We start from the raw sequence: 19644 nt of genomic DNA, 5'->3' as shown, positions 1-19644 counted from the left end.
AAACAACAGAGAGAACTAATTTTTAAAAAGCCAGGCCTATTATAACCTCAGCACTCAGGAAGCTGAGCCAGGAGGATCTTGAATTTGAGGCCAGCTTGGGCTACAATAGTGAAACCCTGTCTCAAAACACAAAAACTTAAACAAACAAACACACAGTGGCAGTACTTAATCATTTTAAGTGGCATGCACTTAATCATTTTGGACAATTTTTGTTGTTAGTGCCAAAATACTCTATAACTTTAGAAAATTTGATGAAACATTCTAAGCAAAAGCTTAGTTGGGTAGTCTATCAAGTAAGTATCCAAGAAAACTCTTATGCTGTTTGTAAACAATAGATTATGTCTCTATATGCAATGTGTATTAGTAACATCATGATAATGGAAACAAACACAAATTTATTCATCAAACTGAGAAATGAAAGGGAAACCACATGTTACAAAGCTATACTTTGACTTGTAGTACTGACAAACTGCCAAATCATGACATGAAACGTGATCTAAGTTCAAATTGTTCTGTATGCTCTAAATTAAAACTATACACTTTCCATTATGGTAGTCACTATCCACATGTGGCTACCGAGCACTTAAAATGCTGCTACAACAAAGTGACATGTGTTACAGGTATAAAATACATGCTGGATTTTGAAGGCTTAGTACAAAAAATGTAAAATATCTCATTTTTATATTTACATACTGAAATAATACTATTTTGGATACAGCAGATTAAATAAAATATATTATTATTTTACTAAGCCTGGGCTACCTAGCAAAGCTCTATCTCAAAAAAAATTAATTTTACTTTTTTTTTTTTTAACTTTTTAATTATTATAGTTGAGACAGGGTCTCACTGTGTTGCCTAGACTGGTCTCAAACTCATGGGCTCAAGCAATCCTCCAACCTCAGCCTCCAGAGTAGCTGGATCTATAGGTAACACCACAGTGCTGGCTCTTTACTTTTTAAATGTGTTACTAGAAATTTTTTAATTGTCTGTGGTCTATAGTCTATTTCTTTAGGCAGTGCTATCACAGATTTGACATAAATCTGCTTGAATTCCTATGTTCCAAAGTTAAGACCACAGACTATTCCAGCAACTAGGTCAGTTTACAAATTTAACCAATCCCTGTCCCAGTTTTGTTTATTAATAACTTCTACCCTAAAACCACTTTATGCCCCAAACCTTACTTAAGTGCACTAACTTCTTCCACCCCCAAGATACTCCTGAGACTCAGTCAAGCTCAGTAAGCTTCAAAAAGTCATCTCTGTACAATTAACAGGCTTCCCTAGTGATCTCCGCATGGGGCTTTGAAAAAAGTCAATGAATTAGAGTCATAAAATGAAGTTAAGTTGGGATGAGGGTACATTCAACCTTAGCAAACAGAAACCATAAAGTTCAGTTAGAAAAAAGTAATTTACACATAGTTGTCTGTCTAGTGATTTAAATTATCTAAATTAAAATCCATACTTGTGGGGCTGGAGGTGTGGCTCAAGTGGGAGAGCACCTGCTTTGCAAACATGAGGACCTGAGTTCAAACTCCAGTCCCACAAAAAAAAAAAAAATCCATACTTGTAGCAATCTACCTTATTCTGAAAGAGCAAGCCCTGTGGGCACTAAGGTTCCTGGTATAACAGAATAGGAGAATGCAAGTTTATAACTGCAAATTTAGAACAACAGGTAATATATATCAACCTCATTGATATATAAACAAATATGCTCTAAGTATATTTTTTAAATACACTTATTTTTATGATTTGAAACCCTTCATCTCATTAGGTCTTTAAAGCATAAGTAGATAGGATTTCAGGTAAGACAAAACAAACATGGCCATTTCTATTACTTTTTCTTTAGCCTCAGAACTCAGTGGAACACCATGCTTTTTTGTTTGTTTGTTTTGTATTTTCACAGTACTTGGGTTTGAACTCAGGGTCTTGAGCCTTCTAGGCAGGCACTCTACCACTTGAGGCACACCTCTAGCTCCTGGAACACCATTTTAAAGCCAAACAGCTGGGGTAAATCTCCTAGTCTACAGCTGACTATAATGAGGCAAACTAGCTGAAGTCCATCAAGTCCCCCAGCACAGAATAAATTACACTCTGCCATTTTTGACTCCAACCAATGGCCACATTTAAACTCCAGAATTATAGAAACATGGGCCATATTTATGAAAAGCTGTTATGGTTTCAATATGAAATGTTCTCCACAGGTTCATGTATTGAAGGCTTGATCCTCAGCTGGTGCACTATTTTGGGAGGTTCTGGAAACTTTAGGAGATGGGGCCTAGCTAGAGAAAGTAGGTTATTGAGGGTACGTCCTTTGGGGGAATAAATCTTGTCCTGGCTCCTTCTCTGTCCCCCTCTTTATGCTTCCTGGCCACCATGAGGTGAGCAACTTTGCTCCACCACACACTCTTGCTGCCATGATGTTCGCCTTACCACAGTGATGGAGCAAGCTGACCACAGAACCTCTGAAACCATAAGCCAAAATAAATCTTTCTTTTTAAATTGTTCTCCCAGGTATCAGTCACATCAATCAAAAGTCTGACTAACAAAAAAACTAAATTTATCCCCCAAATCACTAAAAAGAAAGTCTTAAAAGAGACTCAATTTTCAACTTTTTGCCATTGAACACATATTAATCTCAAGCAACACACAAATATTTTCACTTACGCCAAAACAGACATCCATTCTACCTTCTATGGTCTAAATGGCCCCCAAATTTGTGTGTTAAAACTTAAGCCCCACTGTGGTAGTATTAAGAGATGGGGCCTTTTCAGAAGTGATCAATAGACTAGTGTGTCTTTTATAAAAGGACAAGAGGGAACTGGTTTAGGACCTCTGTGCCCATCTGTCCCTTCTGCCATGTGAGCACATAGCATCCATCCCCTCTAGACGATGCAGCAACTATCCTTCTTGGAAACAGACAGAAGCCCTCACCAGAAACCAAACCTTCCACCTTGATCTTGGACATTTCAGCCTCCTGAACTCTGAGGAAATAAATTTCTATTACAAATTACCCAGACTGTAGTATTTTGTTATAGCAGCACAAATGTACTGACACAACTCAAACTTTCGCTTCAACTTTCGAAATGTTCCCAACATTAATAAGTATTAAAAATATTTTTTAAAGCCAGGTGTGTCAGGACATACATTTAATTCCAGCATGAGGGAGGCTGAGGCAGGAGGATTACAAGTTCCAGGCCAGCCTTGGCTACAGAGTAAGACTGTCTGAAGAGACAAATTTAATGTTTAAACATATTATGTACCTTATAGCTATTGAATTCAAACTCCAGTTAAGAGCATTGCCATATATAACACACACAGGAATCTCTACTATGTTTTTGGACTTGTGCTAGGTATAGTTGATGGCACAAATGATCTAAATTCTGTCTTTAGGAGCTAACGCACATGAATCAAAACATGAATGCAAGTACCAGATTGTGTGGTGTGTTAAGTTGCCATTAATAGACAAGCAGGAGCTAAAAAATACATGATAAAAGAATTTTGCACAAGCAGCCAGGCACCAAGCTGAGATTGGGAGGATGGAGGTTCAAGGCCAGTGGGGACAAATACTTTCTGACACCCCATCTCTAAAATAACCAGAACAAAGTGAACTGGAGGTATGGTTCAAGCAGTAGTTCCTGCTTTGCAAGGGTTGAAGCCCTGAATTCAAACCTCTGTCCCACAAAAAAAAAAAAAAATTTGCACAGCATAGATGATTTCTACTATAGCTCTCTCTACAGAACACACTTTTTCCACATAGATTGTCTTTTTACAGTAATGAATTCTGTGAGAAGTCATCAGGCCAGACTATTATATGCCAGGTAAATTATGCTGAACACAGTTTTTCTTTCTTTGATGGTTTAAAACAAACATCATGTCTTAGGCATCATGAATATTATGATCATGCCACAGGAGATTAAAAGGTTGGATTTTGAACTTGCTTATGATACTCTCTAAAAGAAATTTCTTCTGTTCAGTTTTATTTTACTCTCTCCCTAAGAAATTTAATATAAATCCCTGATGCCAGCTTGCCTGCCTATAGCTTCCCTGCAAAAAAGAAAGAAAGAAAAACAGGAATATAGAATGAGCAATTACTTGACTTCCTGGACAGTATAAAATGGCTGAGTTTTTGAATATTTAATTATTGTAACAAAAGCTGCAGCATCCTTTTACCTAGCTTTGTCCTCTTTTCTGAATCCTCTTCACTGTCTCTCAGCGTCCTTTGATGTCTCAGTATTCAATATGCTCTCCATTATTTATGTCCCTTTAACAGAATGTGTCACCTCAATCCCCTTGTCTACCACACCCTCCATTATATCACACAATGTGAAGGAATGCGTTCCCTATTGAGATTTTCCTCCTTTTCTTCCTCACCACAGGCCTTGAATTTTTGACATTACACTATAATTTCCTACAGGTCTTTTCTAATGTTCACATTTTAAGTTCAGATTCTTCTAAACCTAAATCAGAATGTCAAATATTCCATTATACTTTAAAATGAAAATCTTGTGTTAGCCCTGCATGATTCACTTGCCTTAAAACACTTACTCAGGAATACCATTTCATATTCTTGGCCACACCAGAATTGATAGGTGAAATAGAAAAATCTATATTGCCCAATAGGTGGAAAGTAGGCAGTAAGATCCAAGATATTAAATCTTTTTCTGATGTGCTCATGTCTTTGGAATGCTGGGGATCAGAGATCAAAGTATGATAAAAATCTATGTATTGGCCCCAAATCTGTTAAAATACTAAATTCATAATGCCTTTGAAAGTAGAATTTAAGATTTGCTATTCACCTAAAATTTAACTTTGCAGCCTGAAATAGTAGTATAATTTGTCTTTATTCTCTTAAAATCAATGCAAAGGTTAATTTGACAAACATTGCAAAATAATATATTTCATCAGCATTGTAAAATGGTTCAAAGTATTTAGATTGCGGTTTTTTTCATAGTATTGGTTAACTAGGTTCAACTATTTTGATAAGGTCATTACATAGATTTAAATAATAATTTTTTTTTGTTCCTAGATTTTTTTTTCCCTTTGAATTAGCACTACAGCAATGTAGTGATTGAAAGAGGTTCATGTTATAAAATAAGGGCCAGGTGTGGTGGCAGACACACACCTATAATCCTAGCACTAGGGAGGCTAAAACAGGAGTATCTCAAGTTTGAGGCCACTTGTGTTACATGAAAGAAAGAAAAAGGAAGGAAGGAAAGAAGAAAAGGAGAGAGAGAAAGAAGAGAAGAGAAGAGAGAGAGAGAAAGAGAACGAAAGAAAGAAAGAAAGAGAAAAAGAGAAAGAGGTGGGGTCTTTGGGGAAATAATTTAGTCAGGAGGCCTCTTTCCTCAAGAATGGGATTACTGCCCTTATAAAAGTGATGGAAGGGACTGTGTTTGTGCCTTCCACCACATGAGGACACAGTAAGAGGTACCATCTATCAAGCAAAGAGACAGCCTTCACCAGATATGGATCTATGGTATCTTGACCTTTGACTTTCCAGCCTCCAGAATTATGAAAAATAATATTTCTATTATTTATAAACCACCCAATCTAAGATATTTTTGTTCTAACAGTCCACGGGGACTAATACATTCACTTAACTGACTTTCCAGACCAACCCAGGAGTTCCATTTTTCCTATAAAAACTGTCCATAGCACACTCAACACCCATGACTAATAAGTCCAGAAATTTCTGTCCCACCAAATGAACTGTAAGGTTACCTTGAGCTGGTGAGGGTTTGCCCTCAACACTTTTTAATGCCACTATTACAATTATGCAATTGTGTTCATTCTTTCTCTCTCTTTGCCAATTAAATGATAAGTAATGTGACTGGTTTAGAAAAGGCTAGATGAGAGAGAAATCAAGTCCAATTTATTTAGAAAAAAGCTCTCAGGCAAGCATTCTCAGCTATGAAGAAAGAGAAAGAACCTTTTTTTGAGATGCATGAGTTTTACAAATCTTTTACAGGTTTATTGAGAACAATGTAGCAGTGCTTTTACTCACTATCTGTGGCTCTTAATCATTTTTGAGTTATGGAGCCCTGTGAAAATTTAATGAATGTTAGAGCTACCTCTCTACCAAGAAATAGGAACAAATTCACAACAGACAGTTCAGGTGGCTCCTATAACTTTTCCTCACCTCCTTACCAACTCACCAAAGCTCAGCAATTTATGGCTCTACAGATCCCAAGCTTCACAGCATTTCATCATGTTCACACCATTAAAAACTAAGAGTTGTATTAGTGCAGCAGAACTAAACGCCATAAGATCCAGTCTCTCCTTTGCTAAGATTTATTAATGACAGCTCATAGTAGCTAATAATATCCACTGACCTCTTAAGTGAGTTTATGCAACTTAAGGATGCCAGGTTTCATCTCTTTTATTATCTGTGATCCTCCCATATGACTGACTGGTTAGCAAATCTTTATAGTTCTTTGCAATGCCAGGCTGTAAGTAGTCATAAACAAGATGACTAATCAGCTAACACGTACTCGAATTCTCAGGGTACAATAAAAAACAAAATCAGGCTAGAGACAGAAAAAGCTCTTGACTTAGAATAGTAGTTATCTCTTCTCTTAGATCTAGTAATCTAATAAGTAGTCCATGAAGCAATCTGTCCTAATAAGATTTTCCTTCTCATGCATTAAAAATCACACAAAAGCATTGGTACGTAAGAGATGTCAAGTCACTTGTTCAAATATTCCAAACAATATAACTTTCCCTTCTTAAACTCCTTCACTCTAAAATCCATCTGGTTTATGTGCCATGAAAATTCTCATCTGTGGCTGTTAAGCACTTTCGCCCGTAGATCATTCTTCCCAGCTATCTAAACCGAAATCATCATAGACTCCTCCCTCTCCTTTATTCCCTAAGTCCAAATGAACCAGAGGTCCTTCCAGCTGGCTTAATTATTTCTGGAATCTGTCCCTTCCTTTCAATCACCTTATATCCTCACAATTAAACTGATTTCCCACCTGTGTTTGGATCCTGACACTCTATATCCTAGAGCAATCTTTCTGAAACAAAGATGTGATCACTCATCAACTTAAAAACCTTATAGTGGCTATGTTTCTCAGATTAAAAATCTCTCATGAGGGGCTGGGAGATAACTCAGTGGTTAAGTGCTTGCTAGCATACATGAGGCCCTGAGTTCAATCCCAGTACTGTTAAAAAAAAAAAAAAAAAAAAAAACTCTCATTGACTCAGATGAGTCAGGCATGGTGGTACATGCCTATAATACCAGCTACTTGGGAGGCAAAGGCAGGAGGATCAAGAATTTGAGGCCAAAGTTAGCAAAGTTAGCAAGACTGTCTCAAAACCAAAGACAAAACTAAGGAGGTGGGGATGTGATTCAAATGAGAGTGCTTGCCTAGGATGCTAGAGGTTCTAGTTCAATCCCCAGTACTACCACACACACACACACACAAAAATCCTTTAATGTGGGGTTAGGATAGAGCATGTGTTTTAGCATGCATAAGGCCCTGAGCTCAATTCACAGCAACACACACACAAAGAGACAGAGACAGAGACACAGACACATACAAATTCTATGCTGTCCTACTTGAGAAAGTACAAGACAGAGAATGCCAGAATGCCCTGTCCCCACTTCTCCAGCCTTGTCTCTCTCTCTTTTTTTTTTTTTTTTTTTTTTGGTGGGATTGAGGTTTGAACTCAGGTTCATGCTCACAAAGCAGGTGCTCTACCACTTCAGTCACATGTCCAGTCCTCCACCCTCATCTCTCACTTGCCTCTCTGCTCCTGGTCCTCTCTCAGCATGCCATGTTATTTCTTACCTGTGCAACTGCCTGTTCCCTCTGCTTAGCAAAAGAATCTTTGCTGCAATCCCTACCCTATTCCTTGGTTTGCCTACATAAGCCTACTCATTCAGCTCTAAATTAAATACTAAGATGCCCAAGGATATTTATGACAGTACTATAATTAATGGTTAGAAACTTAAGCAAAGCCCTGGGTTCAATCAAAAACAAACAAACCCCACACACACAAAATAAAACAATCCTTTAAATATGGAAACATTCTGGTAAATTCTAATGGATTTCTATAGTTAAATATTATGTAATCATCCAAAGTGTTTAATGATATAAAATGCTTAAAAAGTCATAAATGTATATATACAGTATGATCTCTACTATGTAAAGTACATTACACATATACATAAAATTGTAAGAGGTAACAGGCAGAAAATACACTAAAATGTTAAGAGTGCTTATCTCTCGGTAACAAAAATGACCAACAGTTTTTTCCCCTGCAAGTTACAGTGAATTAAAGTCAGAAAAACTTTGAAAACATTTTAAACTATAAAGACCTTTCTGAAGGTTTCCCAACCACACACACACAAATTTAATCATTCCTTCCTCTGATTCAAGTGTACATTCTCTTTCTTGGGCATATCACTTTATTTTAAGTCTTACTGTCCCATATTTTAATACAAGTCAGGTTGCTGTCTGAGGACAAGATATGACTCAGCTTTATCCCTATGTCAGACCCCTGATCAGGCAGGCAAATGTTTTAAAACTAAATTACTCTTACGTTTCAACGTACATGCAAATTGACAAAGAAGTGCATAATCAATCATCTGTAAATGAGAAACTATTGCCTAATTTATCATTGCCTAAAATATCTCAGGTACTGTCACAGACTTTGGGGATACTTCAAAACAAGATAAACCAAGCCTGGTGCTGGTGGCTCATATCTGTAGTCCTAGCTACTCAGGAGGCAGAAACAGGAGGATAGAGGTTCAAAGTTAGCCCCAGGCAAATAGTTCGTGAGACCCCCCATCTCAAAAAAAAGCCCTTAACAACAACAGAAAAAGAAGGTGGGGGTGGTAGAGTTGCTCAAGGGGTAGTACCTGAGATAAGATCTGTGAAGAAGAGATCTGGAGAAAGTTCAATGCTAAAGGTCTATTGGAAGTTCAGCAGTTGGAGAACTGAAGAACTGGATTTGAAGTCAAAAGACCTAAATTTACATTCCTGCCTATTATCTTACAAATTAAGTAACATCTTCTGAGCCTTATTTAGGGTAATAATCCCTAATTCACAAGAATACTTAAGGATTAAATAAAATCATGTATGTGAAAAAAGGTGAGGCCAGTACTTGGCATTCTGGTCCTCTGTATTTGTGTTAGCTGTGTCTGTTTGGAGACAAACTTCAAAAATAATATAATACCCCAAAGCTAGACTATACAGATTATGATGTTGAGCAAAGATGACAAAGTAAACGTAATGTAAGTTCCATCTCTTTGATCAGGGAATTCTAGTACACTTTTGCAATTAACAAAAAATACACCTAAACTATCCTTCTTAACTATTTATCTGACCTTAGGATTCCACTAGAAGTTACAACTGCTTTAAACAATAATGTGGTAAAGACTTGAATAGCCTACCCGTAACATCAAATGTAAACACAAAAACAGATTTATAATAAAGGATCCAAAACTCATCTCTCAGCTTTTCCCCATTATCTCATAAACTTTACTGGTCTTCACTATTGTTAATCCTCCATGTATCTAAGTTGTATTCCTCTGGTCCAAAAGTGGAAAGAAAATTTTCCACCAGAATGTAAAAGAGAGGTGCTTCTGGGTACATTCACTTCTTGCCTCCTTGGACTCCTGGAGTTTAAGTAGGGGGTTAACTTGTCAAATGGCTAAGATGTTTCCTCTGAAACATTCCCATCAGGAATCAGCTTCTAACCTTACTACATCTTTTTTTTTTTTTTTCACTTTACGACATTTTTAAGATAGAAAATCTTTTACGCTTTATGTTTCTGCTTTCCAGTCTCACATGCTAGAATGAATGACTTGGCTGATTAGGCCTACTATAATCTGCTCTTTGTTAACCTCTTAAACCAAAGAATTTTCTTCTTAATATTTCTAAGTTTTGTTATCAGAGTTATCCTGACCCTGAATTCTACTGAGTTCTATTATTAATAACTTGACTTTGAAGTCAGGAACAAACCAGAACACCATGACGGCTCATTCTTTAAAAGAATGAACTGATCAACAACGAAGAGAAAAAACGAAGAATTTAACTTATAAGATATAAGCTAGTGATCCTATCTAATGGCTGCCATAGCCTTTTATGTCAAAACAAAACCCTGCCTATGGGACTAGAGGTGTGACTCAAGGGTAGAGCAAATATGAAGTACTACAAGGCCCTGGCTTCTATCCTAGCACCAAAAAACCCCCAAAGAACTTGACTTACTTCTTAGCATATCAAACCTACAAATACAGTCTCAGTCCAGAAACTAGGGTGTGTCCATAAGGTCTGGAAACACAGATAATATTTTCTATTTTTACATACTGTATACTTCATAGATACCTTAAAGAAAAATATTAGAATGGAGAAACTGTCTCAAAAATGTTAAATATACAGTACATTACAGAGAAAAAGACAAAACTTTAACAATTTGGGGTTACCATTTTCATTCATTTAATGAAGACACACTGTCAGGGATTCTGGACGCTGGTTTACACAGTAGCACTGACCATTTAATTAGCTGTATTAAGCTACGGAAGATGAGGAGATTACTTTTCCCCCCAGTATTTGATCATGGCCTTGAAACGACTTTGAATGCTTGAGGAATGGAGCTGACTGTGTGATACTCTTGTACATACATAACAAACGTAATGTTTCCTTCCCAGTATCATCGCTGCAAACAACCTAAAGCCTGTCCTGTGCCCATCTCTGTTTTTCTCCTCTGAGATCTACCAAGAGGGATTTATATCATTTATTATTTCTGAAAATTATGTAATTGTGCCTCTGGATAGAAAAAAGTAGACCTTATTCCAACATGCTAAGTTACTGTAGTATTTTAACTCACTAGACTTTGCTATTTCAAGTTAAGTCAAAATGCAAATATTAGAATGGTTTCACATTAAGAAGTTTACATGCCCAGCACCTGTAAGGAACACTAAAGGATGTGAAAACTGAATATAGAAAAAACAAACTACAACAGTTGAAATAGGGCTTTGAACTCCACAGAACAAGCTACCCTCAAGGTTATGTGAACCATCTGTGGAAACTTTTGTGGGTCTGGCCAACACTGAAAGCACAACAGCCTCTTCAGGAAAGCCCCTTGAATGTCTGACTATATTTTCTCAACTATCAAGTTCCAAACTTGGGGCTCTATCCTGAATTCTACCTCTGACAAACACACTGACTAGGGCAGAGAGACAGGCAAAGCGTCCTGGGAATGGTAGCAAGGAGCTTTAAATTAAGTCTTGCTATCTCCAAAACTACCAAAATCAACATGGCAATCAGGAAATACAGAGTTTAGGCATTTCTCCCATCACTGAGTAAAATGTTCACATCAAGGAAAATTCTTATACTTGCATTGGTAAGTTGGCCACACACAGAACATATAGTCACAAATTTATACCATTTTTGTGACATCTTCAATCTACACTCCCTAGCTTCAAAGCACCATGATTGGCTTTCTAAAATAAGCGGACACCATAATATACAAAGTACCTTTCAGTATTCTCCATCCCTGCTAGACTCATCGTTTTAGACCCTCTCCACTTCCAGATTGTCATCTACTAGTCTTTTACTCTGGACTACTGAATATCAACAGTTCCCCTACTAAACCCTAACTCTTTAGACTGTAATTACAAGAGTCAGGCAGATATCCAAGAGCCATAACAGAACTCCTATAATATCTAATTTTCATAACACTTTGTCACATCCTCTCACAAAGGAAACTAGAAGGGAGGGGCTCTCTCTCTCTTCCCTCCCTCCTCTCCCTCTCTTTCCATTTTTATATATGTGGAAAAAGAGTCACTGGACAAATGACTTGTCCCTGATCAACAGTGACAGAATTAATGTTTTGACAATGGACCATGTATTCTTTATTCCAGATTTCATGGGTCATTCATTACCATATGCTTCCTCAGTAATTCCTCAGTAAAATCCATACAGCTTAATCAAACTTTTCATATTGCAGTAAACAAAGCATAATCTTTTGATACTTAACGATTGAATACCAAAAAACTCACCTGAGCCATGATAACCAGTTCCAACACCTTAAGCAACCCTTGAAAGACAACAAAAATGGGCTAACCAAAGGAGAAAGCTATGTTAAGTAGAAAATTGAGTCAGAAGACATTATCTAAAAAACACTACAATTCAGTGAGTTTTTATAAACTCACTGCAAGGTCATGAAGAGTTTACACAAGGCTGACTACTTTTCAACCTTGCAATTTTGAAATACACAGTGTAAATTATTAGATTGATGTTTTCAGTAGCATAGAAAATGTAATATTTCCTAACCAACCCCTTTTAAATAGAATATAGATAATGTGGCTTTGCTGGTATTCACATCATAGTAAGTTCTGTAACAGTTTGTGGGATTGTGTGTACTGTATGTGGTTTTGCATTAGATCAGTAGCTGAGGAACCAACTAGAGAAGAGTCTTCAGTTTAAATCCACATCATACTTCCCTTATTCAAAAGCAAGCATAAATTACATAATGTATATTGTTTCCTGAAAAGATTAAAAAAAAAAACACAGGAGCACAAACTAGTTGATACTGATGTCCAATAAAAATTTGTGAGTGTGCATATTTATTTTTTGATACCTTTCTTTTGGTGGTGGTGCTGAAGCTCAAACCTGGGGTCTCACTCATGCAGCACAAGCACCCTACCACTGAACTACATTCCCAGCCCTTTAATATCATTTTTACTAACATAAATTCATGTAAGAAATTCTCTGTAATAGATAACGAAACAGCAAACTTAACATTTAAGTAGACACAGACCAAAATTGCTTTTTACTTGGAGGAAGATTTGGAAGGGAAAGGATAAAGGCAGAGATGCAGACAGAAAACAGGAAATAATTTGAATTTTTTCTAGAAATATAATAATCAAAACTACATAAATTAAGTAAGTAAACCAGCTGGGAAAATGTTGACAATTATTGAATATAAGTGGCGGTGTACACACACTGTACTTTTCTTCCTCCATTTCTATAAATACAAAAAAATTGGAGCGGGGGCAGTTTAGGGGCTTGAACTTACGGATTTGCGCTTGCTAAGCAGGCACTCTACCACTTGAGTCATGCCTACAATTCTAAATACAAAAGAATTTGAAACCAAGGCCTCACATAAGGTCAAGTACAGAGTCAGTTAACTGATGTCCTAGAGATGATACAACTGAACATTTAAGAGGCACCAGCTCTGGAGGAAGAATACCTGGGTTCAAATCCAACTTTGCCACAGTAGTTTCATAATCTTGAGCAATAGCATAAATGTAATGACCCTGAATTTGACCCTGATAACAGACCACTACCTCAAAGGAGTTCCAATGAGAAACCACATGTGAAGTGCTTAACACAGGATCTGGCCCATAGGTAAATATTGAATTACCACTTTATTATAGGGACCAGATGCTCTGATTCTGAGCATACTATCAGACAGGAAAAAAGAATAAACAATATTATATTAAGGTTTGGGGATATTTAGATTGCATTGTAATTACATGCTGGTTAGCCTATTATAACTAAAAAAACAGAAAAAAGAATGACATCACACCAAATTTTGGGATAATGAAGATTGCACCGTATGAAAAATTGGTGATCCATACTGTACTAAGGTTATGCTGAGCCTGTGGTCACCATTACAGTAACAGTCATCCTAATATCATGGGTCACGCATTACGCTGAGTATTTTACAGTTTCTCATTAGAACTCATGAGAAGTAGGAACTATTATCATTTCCATTTTACAGATAAAGAAACTGAGGATCAGCATGTTCACAAAATTGTCTCAAGATTATAAAGCTAATAACTAATAGAGGTGAAATTTAAAAGTAGGCATTCTGTCACCAAAGCCTACTTCTGACAAAACCACCCACCCAAACTCAGGCAATTCACTTTACACATTGAGACTTTTATTTCCTACTCTGCAAAATGAATACAGTAGTCTTAAATATATGCTTGTAAAAGTCTCTTCTAAGCTTCTTTGAGCAATAATCCAATTTAAACCCAAATTTACTACATATATAAAATATCTACTCTAGTCCTCTAGGCTTCCCTGTTTCATAATAGAGAATAAAATATATGTGTAATTCTCCCAGTGGAATGTCTTACTGTTCTGGACCTCTGTTGGTGGGAATAGTGAGAGGTATCTCACCAAAAGGCCATCAGCCAGATAGATAACCTCACTAAAACAGAGCATGGTGTTGTATGCCTATAATCCCAGAACTCAGGAGGTAAAGGCAAGAGAATCACAAGTTTGAGAACTTCCTGGGCTATATAACAAGACTGTTTCAAAACACCTCAACTTAAAGATAATAATTCATTGTTATATAATATTTGCCAAAATAAATGATTTTTTTTCTGGTACTAGGGTTTGAACTTGTACTTACTTGGCAGGCACTTAAGCACTTGAGCCATGCCCCCAGCTCCAAATGTTTTAAAAAAAAGTTTTCAGAAATGTTTAAGACCTTTTCTCCCCCTTTTAGAAAAATGGAATTTTGTGTATGTGCTGGGTACTGAACCTAGGACCTTCTATATGGTAGGCACCCACTCTACCACTGAGCTATACCAAGCAAAATGACTTAACTGCACAAATGTACAACTCTGCACATAACTCAAGGTGTTCTGTTTTTGCATTTAAAACATACTTGACATAGTTATCAACACAAAACAAGTTATACAGAATTCCAAGCCAAGCACAACCAAGTTATTCCTCAAGCTCTAATTATTTTTTATTACTTATTTTATTTAATTTTTTGATGGGATTGGGGTTTGAACTCAGGCTTTCATGCTTTCGGAGCAGGCACTCACGAAGCAGGTGCTCTACTGCTTGAACCACACCTCCAGTCTATTTTGCTTTGGTTATTTTTTTGGAGATGGGGGTCTTGAGAACTATTTGCCTGGGCTACAAATCTCAGCCTCCCAAGTAGCTAGGATTATAGGAGTAAGTCATTGGAGACTGGCGTAATTTATTTTTTATTTTTTGGTGGTACTGATGTTTCAGCCCAGGGCCTCAAACTTGCTAGGCAGGTGCTCTACCACTTGTGCTATGCCCTGGCCCTATTTGTTTTTTAAAAGATAGGTAGGGTTTTGCTATGTTGCCCAGGCCAGCAATTCTCCTACCTCAGCCTCCCTAGTAGCTGGGACTACAGAAATACACCATCCAGCCTGTCTCCTCTGGCTCTAATATTGCTTTGAAACCTTAAAGATCCATTTTAAATAACAAACAGAAGTGAGGTCTACTGGGGGTGTAAGTCTTCCTGACCTAATAAATAGTGTTCAATTTTCAAGCAATCTCTCCTGTTTTATCCTTTTTTTTTTTTTTTTTTTTTTTTTTTGGTAGTACTGGGGTTTCATCTCAGGACTCAGGCTTGCTATGGCAGGAGCTCCTACCACTTGGGCCACACCTCCAGCCCCACTTTGAGCACTTTTGCCTACTCAATAGCACCACCATGGATGAAACCCACTAGAGAGAAAACTCAGTCCACTGTGTTTGGTTCTTACTAGCATCATTAACCAATGGTTTGCTGAGAAACAATCGGCAGTCCCCATCTACTAGTCAACATCAGGACTGGTGAAATTTTGTGGATTTGATTTCTTTCCAATCCTCTTTTCAGAAGAAAACCAATCAAAAACTAGTTGTATTCAATAACACTAGGTTATAGTCCCAGCTACTCAGGAGGCTGGGGTGGGAGGACTATTTGAGCCTAGGAGTTCAAAACCAGTCTGTGCAATATAGCAAGACTCCATTTCAAAAACAACAGTCCTATAATCCCAACCACTTGGAAGATGGAGATTGGGAGGATCACAGTTTGAGGCCACCCCTCACAGAAAATTAGCAAGACCCCATCTCAATAAGGTGGTTGTGGCATCTGTGATCCCAGTTATGTGGAAGGCCTTTGATAGGAGGATCACAGTTTGAGGCTGCTGAGGCAAAAATGGGAGACTCTACATTAAAAATAACTAAAGCAAAAAAGGGATGGGGGTGTGGCTCAAGTGGTAGGGCACCTGCCTACCAAGTGTGACGCCCTGAGCTCAAACCCCAATACCACCAAAAAAAGGGGGGGAGGGGAGGAAGGAAGGAAGAAAAAAAAAAAACTGGTGTATTCAGATTAAACTCCCAGAAAAAAAGATAACTAGATCTGTCTATACATACCATCAGCCATTCAGTACAAACTTAAGAATTTAGGTTATCTTCTAAGATTGGATTTGGGTAGGGAGTCTCAGAATAAAAAGAGGAACTGTTAAAAACAGATGGGCTCTCCTGCAAATACAGCCTCCCCTGCCCTACTTTCCTCCTATCTTCCTACCACAGTTAATCCCATCTTGCAGGGTCTCAAAAATGTTATTAAAATAAGCAAACTTTAGAAAAATGGGAAGAAATACACCTTAGTATTTCAACGCTTCCATTCCTGAAGGGACTCCTGTGAAAATTTCATAAGATCCTCTTCTCTTCATTTTCCTATACTGAATTTTGAGGTTTCATAGACTTTCTTGAACTTTTAAAAACAAAAATCCTTCCTCTAGCCCTGAGTCTTGTTCTTAATAACCCCATCTCCTCCTTCATAGAGGGACATCATCCCAAACATCTGAAATGTAAAAAGCAATAAAATGAAAACTCCAACTGAACCTGACACTTTACCTTTGTCAAATTGTTAGTTCTGCCATCTTTCAATACTGCACAAAGGATTTTTCTTTCTTTTTAAGAGACAGGGTCTCACTATGTAACCCAGGCTGGTCTCAAACTGACAATCCTCCAGGCACACACCACCACGCCCAGCTTCTCTTTCTTTTTTAACTGAGCCTAAATGCTTACAGATAAATCAATGCATATGTGAAGGATAAGTGCAAAAGCCCTTAGTGAACACACACACACACACACACACACACCCTCACCACCCTTTTCTATCCCAAGATGTCCAAGACACTGCCAACTGCTATAGCTGTAGACTGGATCAGAAAACAAGAACAGAAATAAGGCCACTGTCCAGTCTTTTTTGCCTGGGGCACTTCCTGGATTTTTCTTTCCATTTAATACCATGATACAAGACTCATTTTTCATTAAAGATGCAAGACTTTCACTTTGCCCAGTTTCAAATGGTGTAATTGATATCCATTGTCTTCTTAAATAACCCAACTCGGTGAAGGACACTGCAGCTTTAAATATTTCAGTGCTAGCTAGCAAATAAGACTCCATTGCAATATGGCTCTGAAGGTCGTGTCCTATTGTCTCTTTCCTCTCCAAAAACCAGTTTCAAAAGCCTTCTTTTAGGTAACATGGGACTGGCTGCCCCCAGAATTTCCACTCTTTCACTTCAGTCCCTTAACGATTCCGGGTGTTTATTGGAATCTCACACTCATCATTTTCCCAGCAGGGGCAATATGCTGATTGTTATTAATGATTCCAGAACCTTAGTGAGACATCAACACATGTGTTCACATTAGTTTAATTGAGCATATGCAACTATTTGAAATGGAACCACTCAAGGCTGTTAACCTCTTTAAGAGTAAAGCCTGGGTGGTTTGGGTGTGGATGGCTATCAGGCGGCACCCCTGAGCCTAGGATTGCATAACCTGAAATGTGTAGCTACTTAAAACGATAGGAATCTCAGCCTACTCATCCTGGGACTAGGCCGGCACCTTGCCATACACTTGCAGCTTTATTGTCAAAGAAGGTCAAAATGAGAAGCACAAACACAGTGAAAGAAAATAAATGAAGACCCTTTTCTACCTTGACAGGGGACATAAATACAATTCCCCAAGCAGTCACAATGTTCCCCCAAACTCATCCTTTCTCCTCCTCCTACCACCCGGAGTGGAACAGCCCCAGAGCACTGGTAGCTTGGGGGTTGGGGGTTGGGGGTTGGGGGTGGGGGTGGGGGTGGGGTGGCTGGACATTGCTGCCCTTTTGAAATAAAAACGGGTGGAAGGATTAAAGAGCAAGAAGGACCAGAAGCGGGGTGGCAGGATGGCGTGCGCAGGTGCACCCAGGCATTACCTGAAATGGCAACAGATTGTTACCATTATCGGTCCGGAAAGCGTTATCCTCCATCCAGGACTTGGAGGTGAGCGGGGCCGCACGAGGGAACTTGGGCGGCGCGATCACATTGCTGGAGAAGGGCTTTTTGAGTGGCGAGATGGGGTTAAGCGGGGAGGGTACCCCCACGCCCACACCCACGCCCACACCCACCGCCCGGCGAGGGTCCCGGCCCGCCTGCAGGCCGCCCCACGGGTTGGACGGTGCACTCCAGGCGGCGTTCACGCTCTGGTGCGTGTTCCAGCTGGACGAGGCCGATGAGGCGGCGGCGGCCGCAGCCGCAGCCGCGACAGCCGAGGACGAGGACGGCTTGCTGGTCATGATGGGCTGGTGGCCGTAGGCGGCCGCGCTCCTCTGCGCGTAGGGCGCCTGGCTAGGGCTAGCGGGCGAGCGGCGCTGCTGCGGGGGCTGCGCCTGCGGGGGCTGCGCCGGCTGCGCTGGCTGCGGCGCGGGCGGCGGCTGCTGGTGGTGCTGGGTCTGCGCCAGGCCAATCTGCGGGGAGAAGGTGCCTCCAAAGACTGGGTTGACGTGGTGGGGGAAGTTCTGGAAGAGCATGGTCCCGTTGACTGGGGTGATCCCCTGGAAGAAGCTGTCCTCCACCGCGTTCGTCGTGCCCGTGGACCAGGTGCTGCCGAAGGACGGCGACAGCGACGCGCCCGGAGCCGTGGGCTCCTGCGGCGGCGGCGGCTGCTGAGGGGGCTGATGGAAACTCAAGCCGGGCAGGAGCGGCGATTCCATCTGCATCTTGTCCGTGCCGTTGGGAGCCGGCGGCGCCGCTGCAGGGCTGAGGGCCGGCACTGCGCTGCTGTCCTCGGGCTTGGGGGTCTCTGAGGAGAGGGGCGTGGACGGGGCTTCGGCTGCGCTGGGCTCGGGCTGGGGCTGCTGCTGCTGCCGCTGCTGTTGCTGAGGCTGGGGCTGGGTTTTGCTTTTGTCCATCAGTAAATCATCCTGCATGGTTTGCGCAGCTGAAACGGGAAAAGAGAGAGATGCGTTATTGTCAATGTGATCATTAATGCCCCTCACAGAGCGGGCGGGTGTTTTACTTGCGAAAATCCAGTGCCACCGCCACTAGCCAATTGCGAGGCAAATCCATAATCTCCCATTTAGAAGAACAGGTCGGGCGGGGGGAGGGGGGCTCAAGCCAGAGCTCTAAAAACACTGTGAGAGCGTCTTCACCCTTTCGGATGTCTTGGTTCCTTTTCTGTATTAGTAAGAGATGTGCTTATAAGACAGAAAGACAGCAATTTCGCCACGTCTCTTTTTCCCTTCACCGGAACTCAGCGCGTTTACCCTGCAATGAGAAACTGATTCTGGTTCCTGTTTTTTCCCAAGCACCACCCTCCCCCAGTTATTTGCATACGTCAATAAATACTGCTGCGTCCTTCAGCAAGGTTAAAAAGACACTGCTCACGACCCTTTCTCCCCCTTCCCCGGGATCGAGCACTTAAAAAACAAACAAAAAAAAAGCAGCCTACTTATCCCTCTTGATTAGCAAACTGCCTTCTTGCCTTGGATAATTGTTTCATTTGGCTGCAGCGAACCACGAGGGAGAAAGTCTTTGGCATTTGTTAGAAGGACTCAGCTGCACAATCATTCTCTGGACTCTCAGTAGCTGCAGCTAC

General features: G+C 39.8%; 1 protein-coding gene across 8 annotated transcripts in view; it reads right to left on the bottom strand.

Moving 5' to 3' along the window:
• Positions 1-19644, bottom strand: part of Cpeb3 (cytoplasmic polyadenylation element binding protein 3) — a 179367-nt gene that overhangs the window by 120323 nt on the left and 39400 nt on the right. For 7 of the 8 annotated variants that reach the window (XM_074078776.1, XM_074078773.1, XM_020157307.2 and 4 more), the window contains exon 2: positions 17984-18987. In XM_074078776.1, the coding sequence (XP_073934877.1) occupies positions 17984-18976 (993 nt within the window). In that variant the 5' untranslated portion in view covers positions 18977-18987. Of the gene's footprint in view, positions 1-17983; positions 18988-19198; positions 19355-19644 lie in introns of those variants that run through there. The other variant, XM_074078772.1, reaches the window with a different exon arrangement.

This window comes from Castor canadensis, chromosome 7 (genome assembly GCF_047511655.1).
Source record: "Castor canadensis chromosome 7, mCasCan1.hap1v2, whole genome shotgun sequence".
Lineage (NCBI taxonomy): Eukaryota > Metazoa > Chordata > Mammalia > Rodentia > Castoridae > Castor > Castor canadensis.
This window is presented reverse-complemented; position numbering and strand designations above follow the sequence as displayed.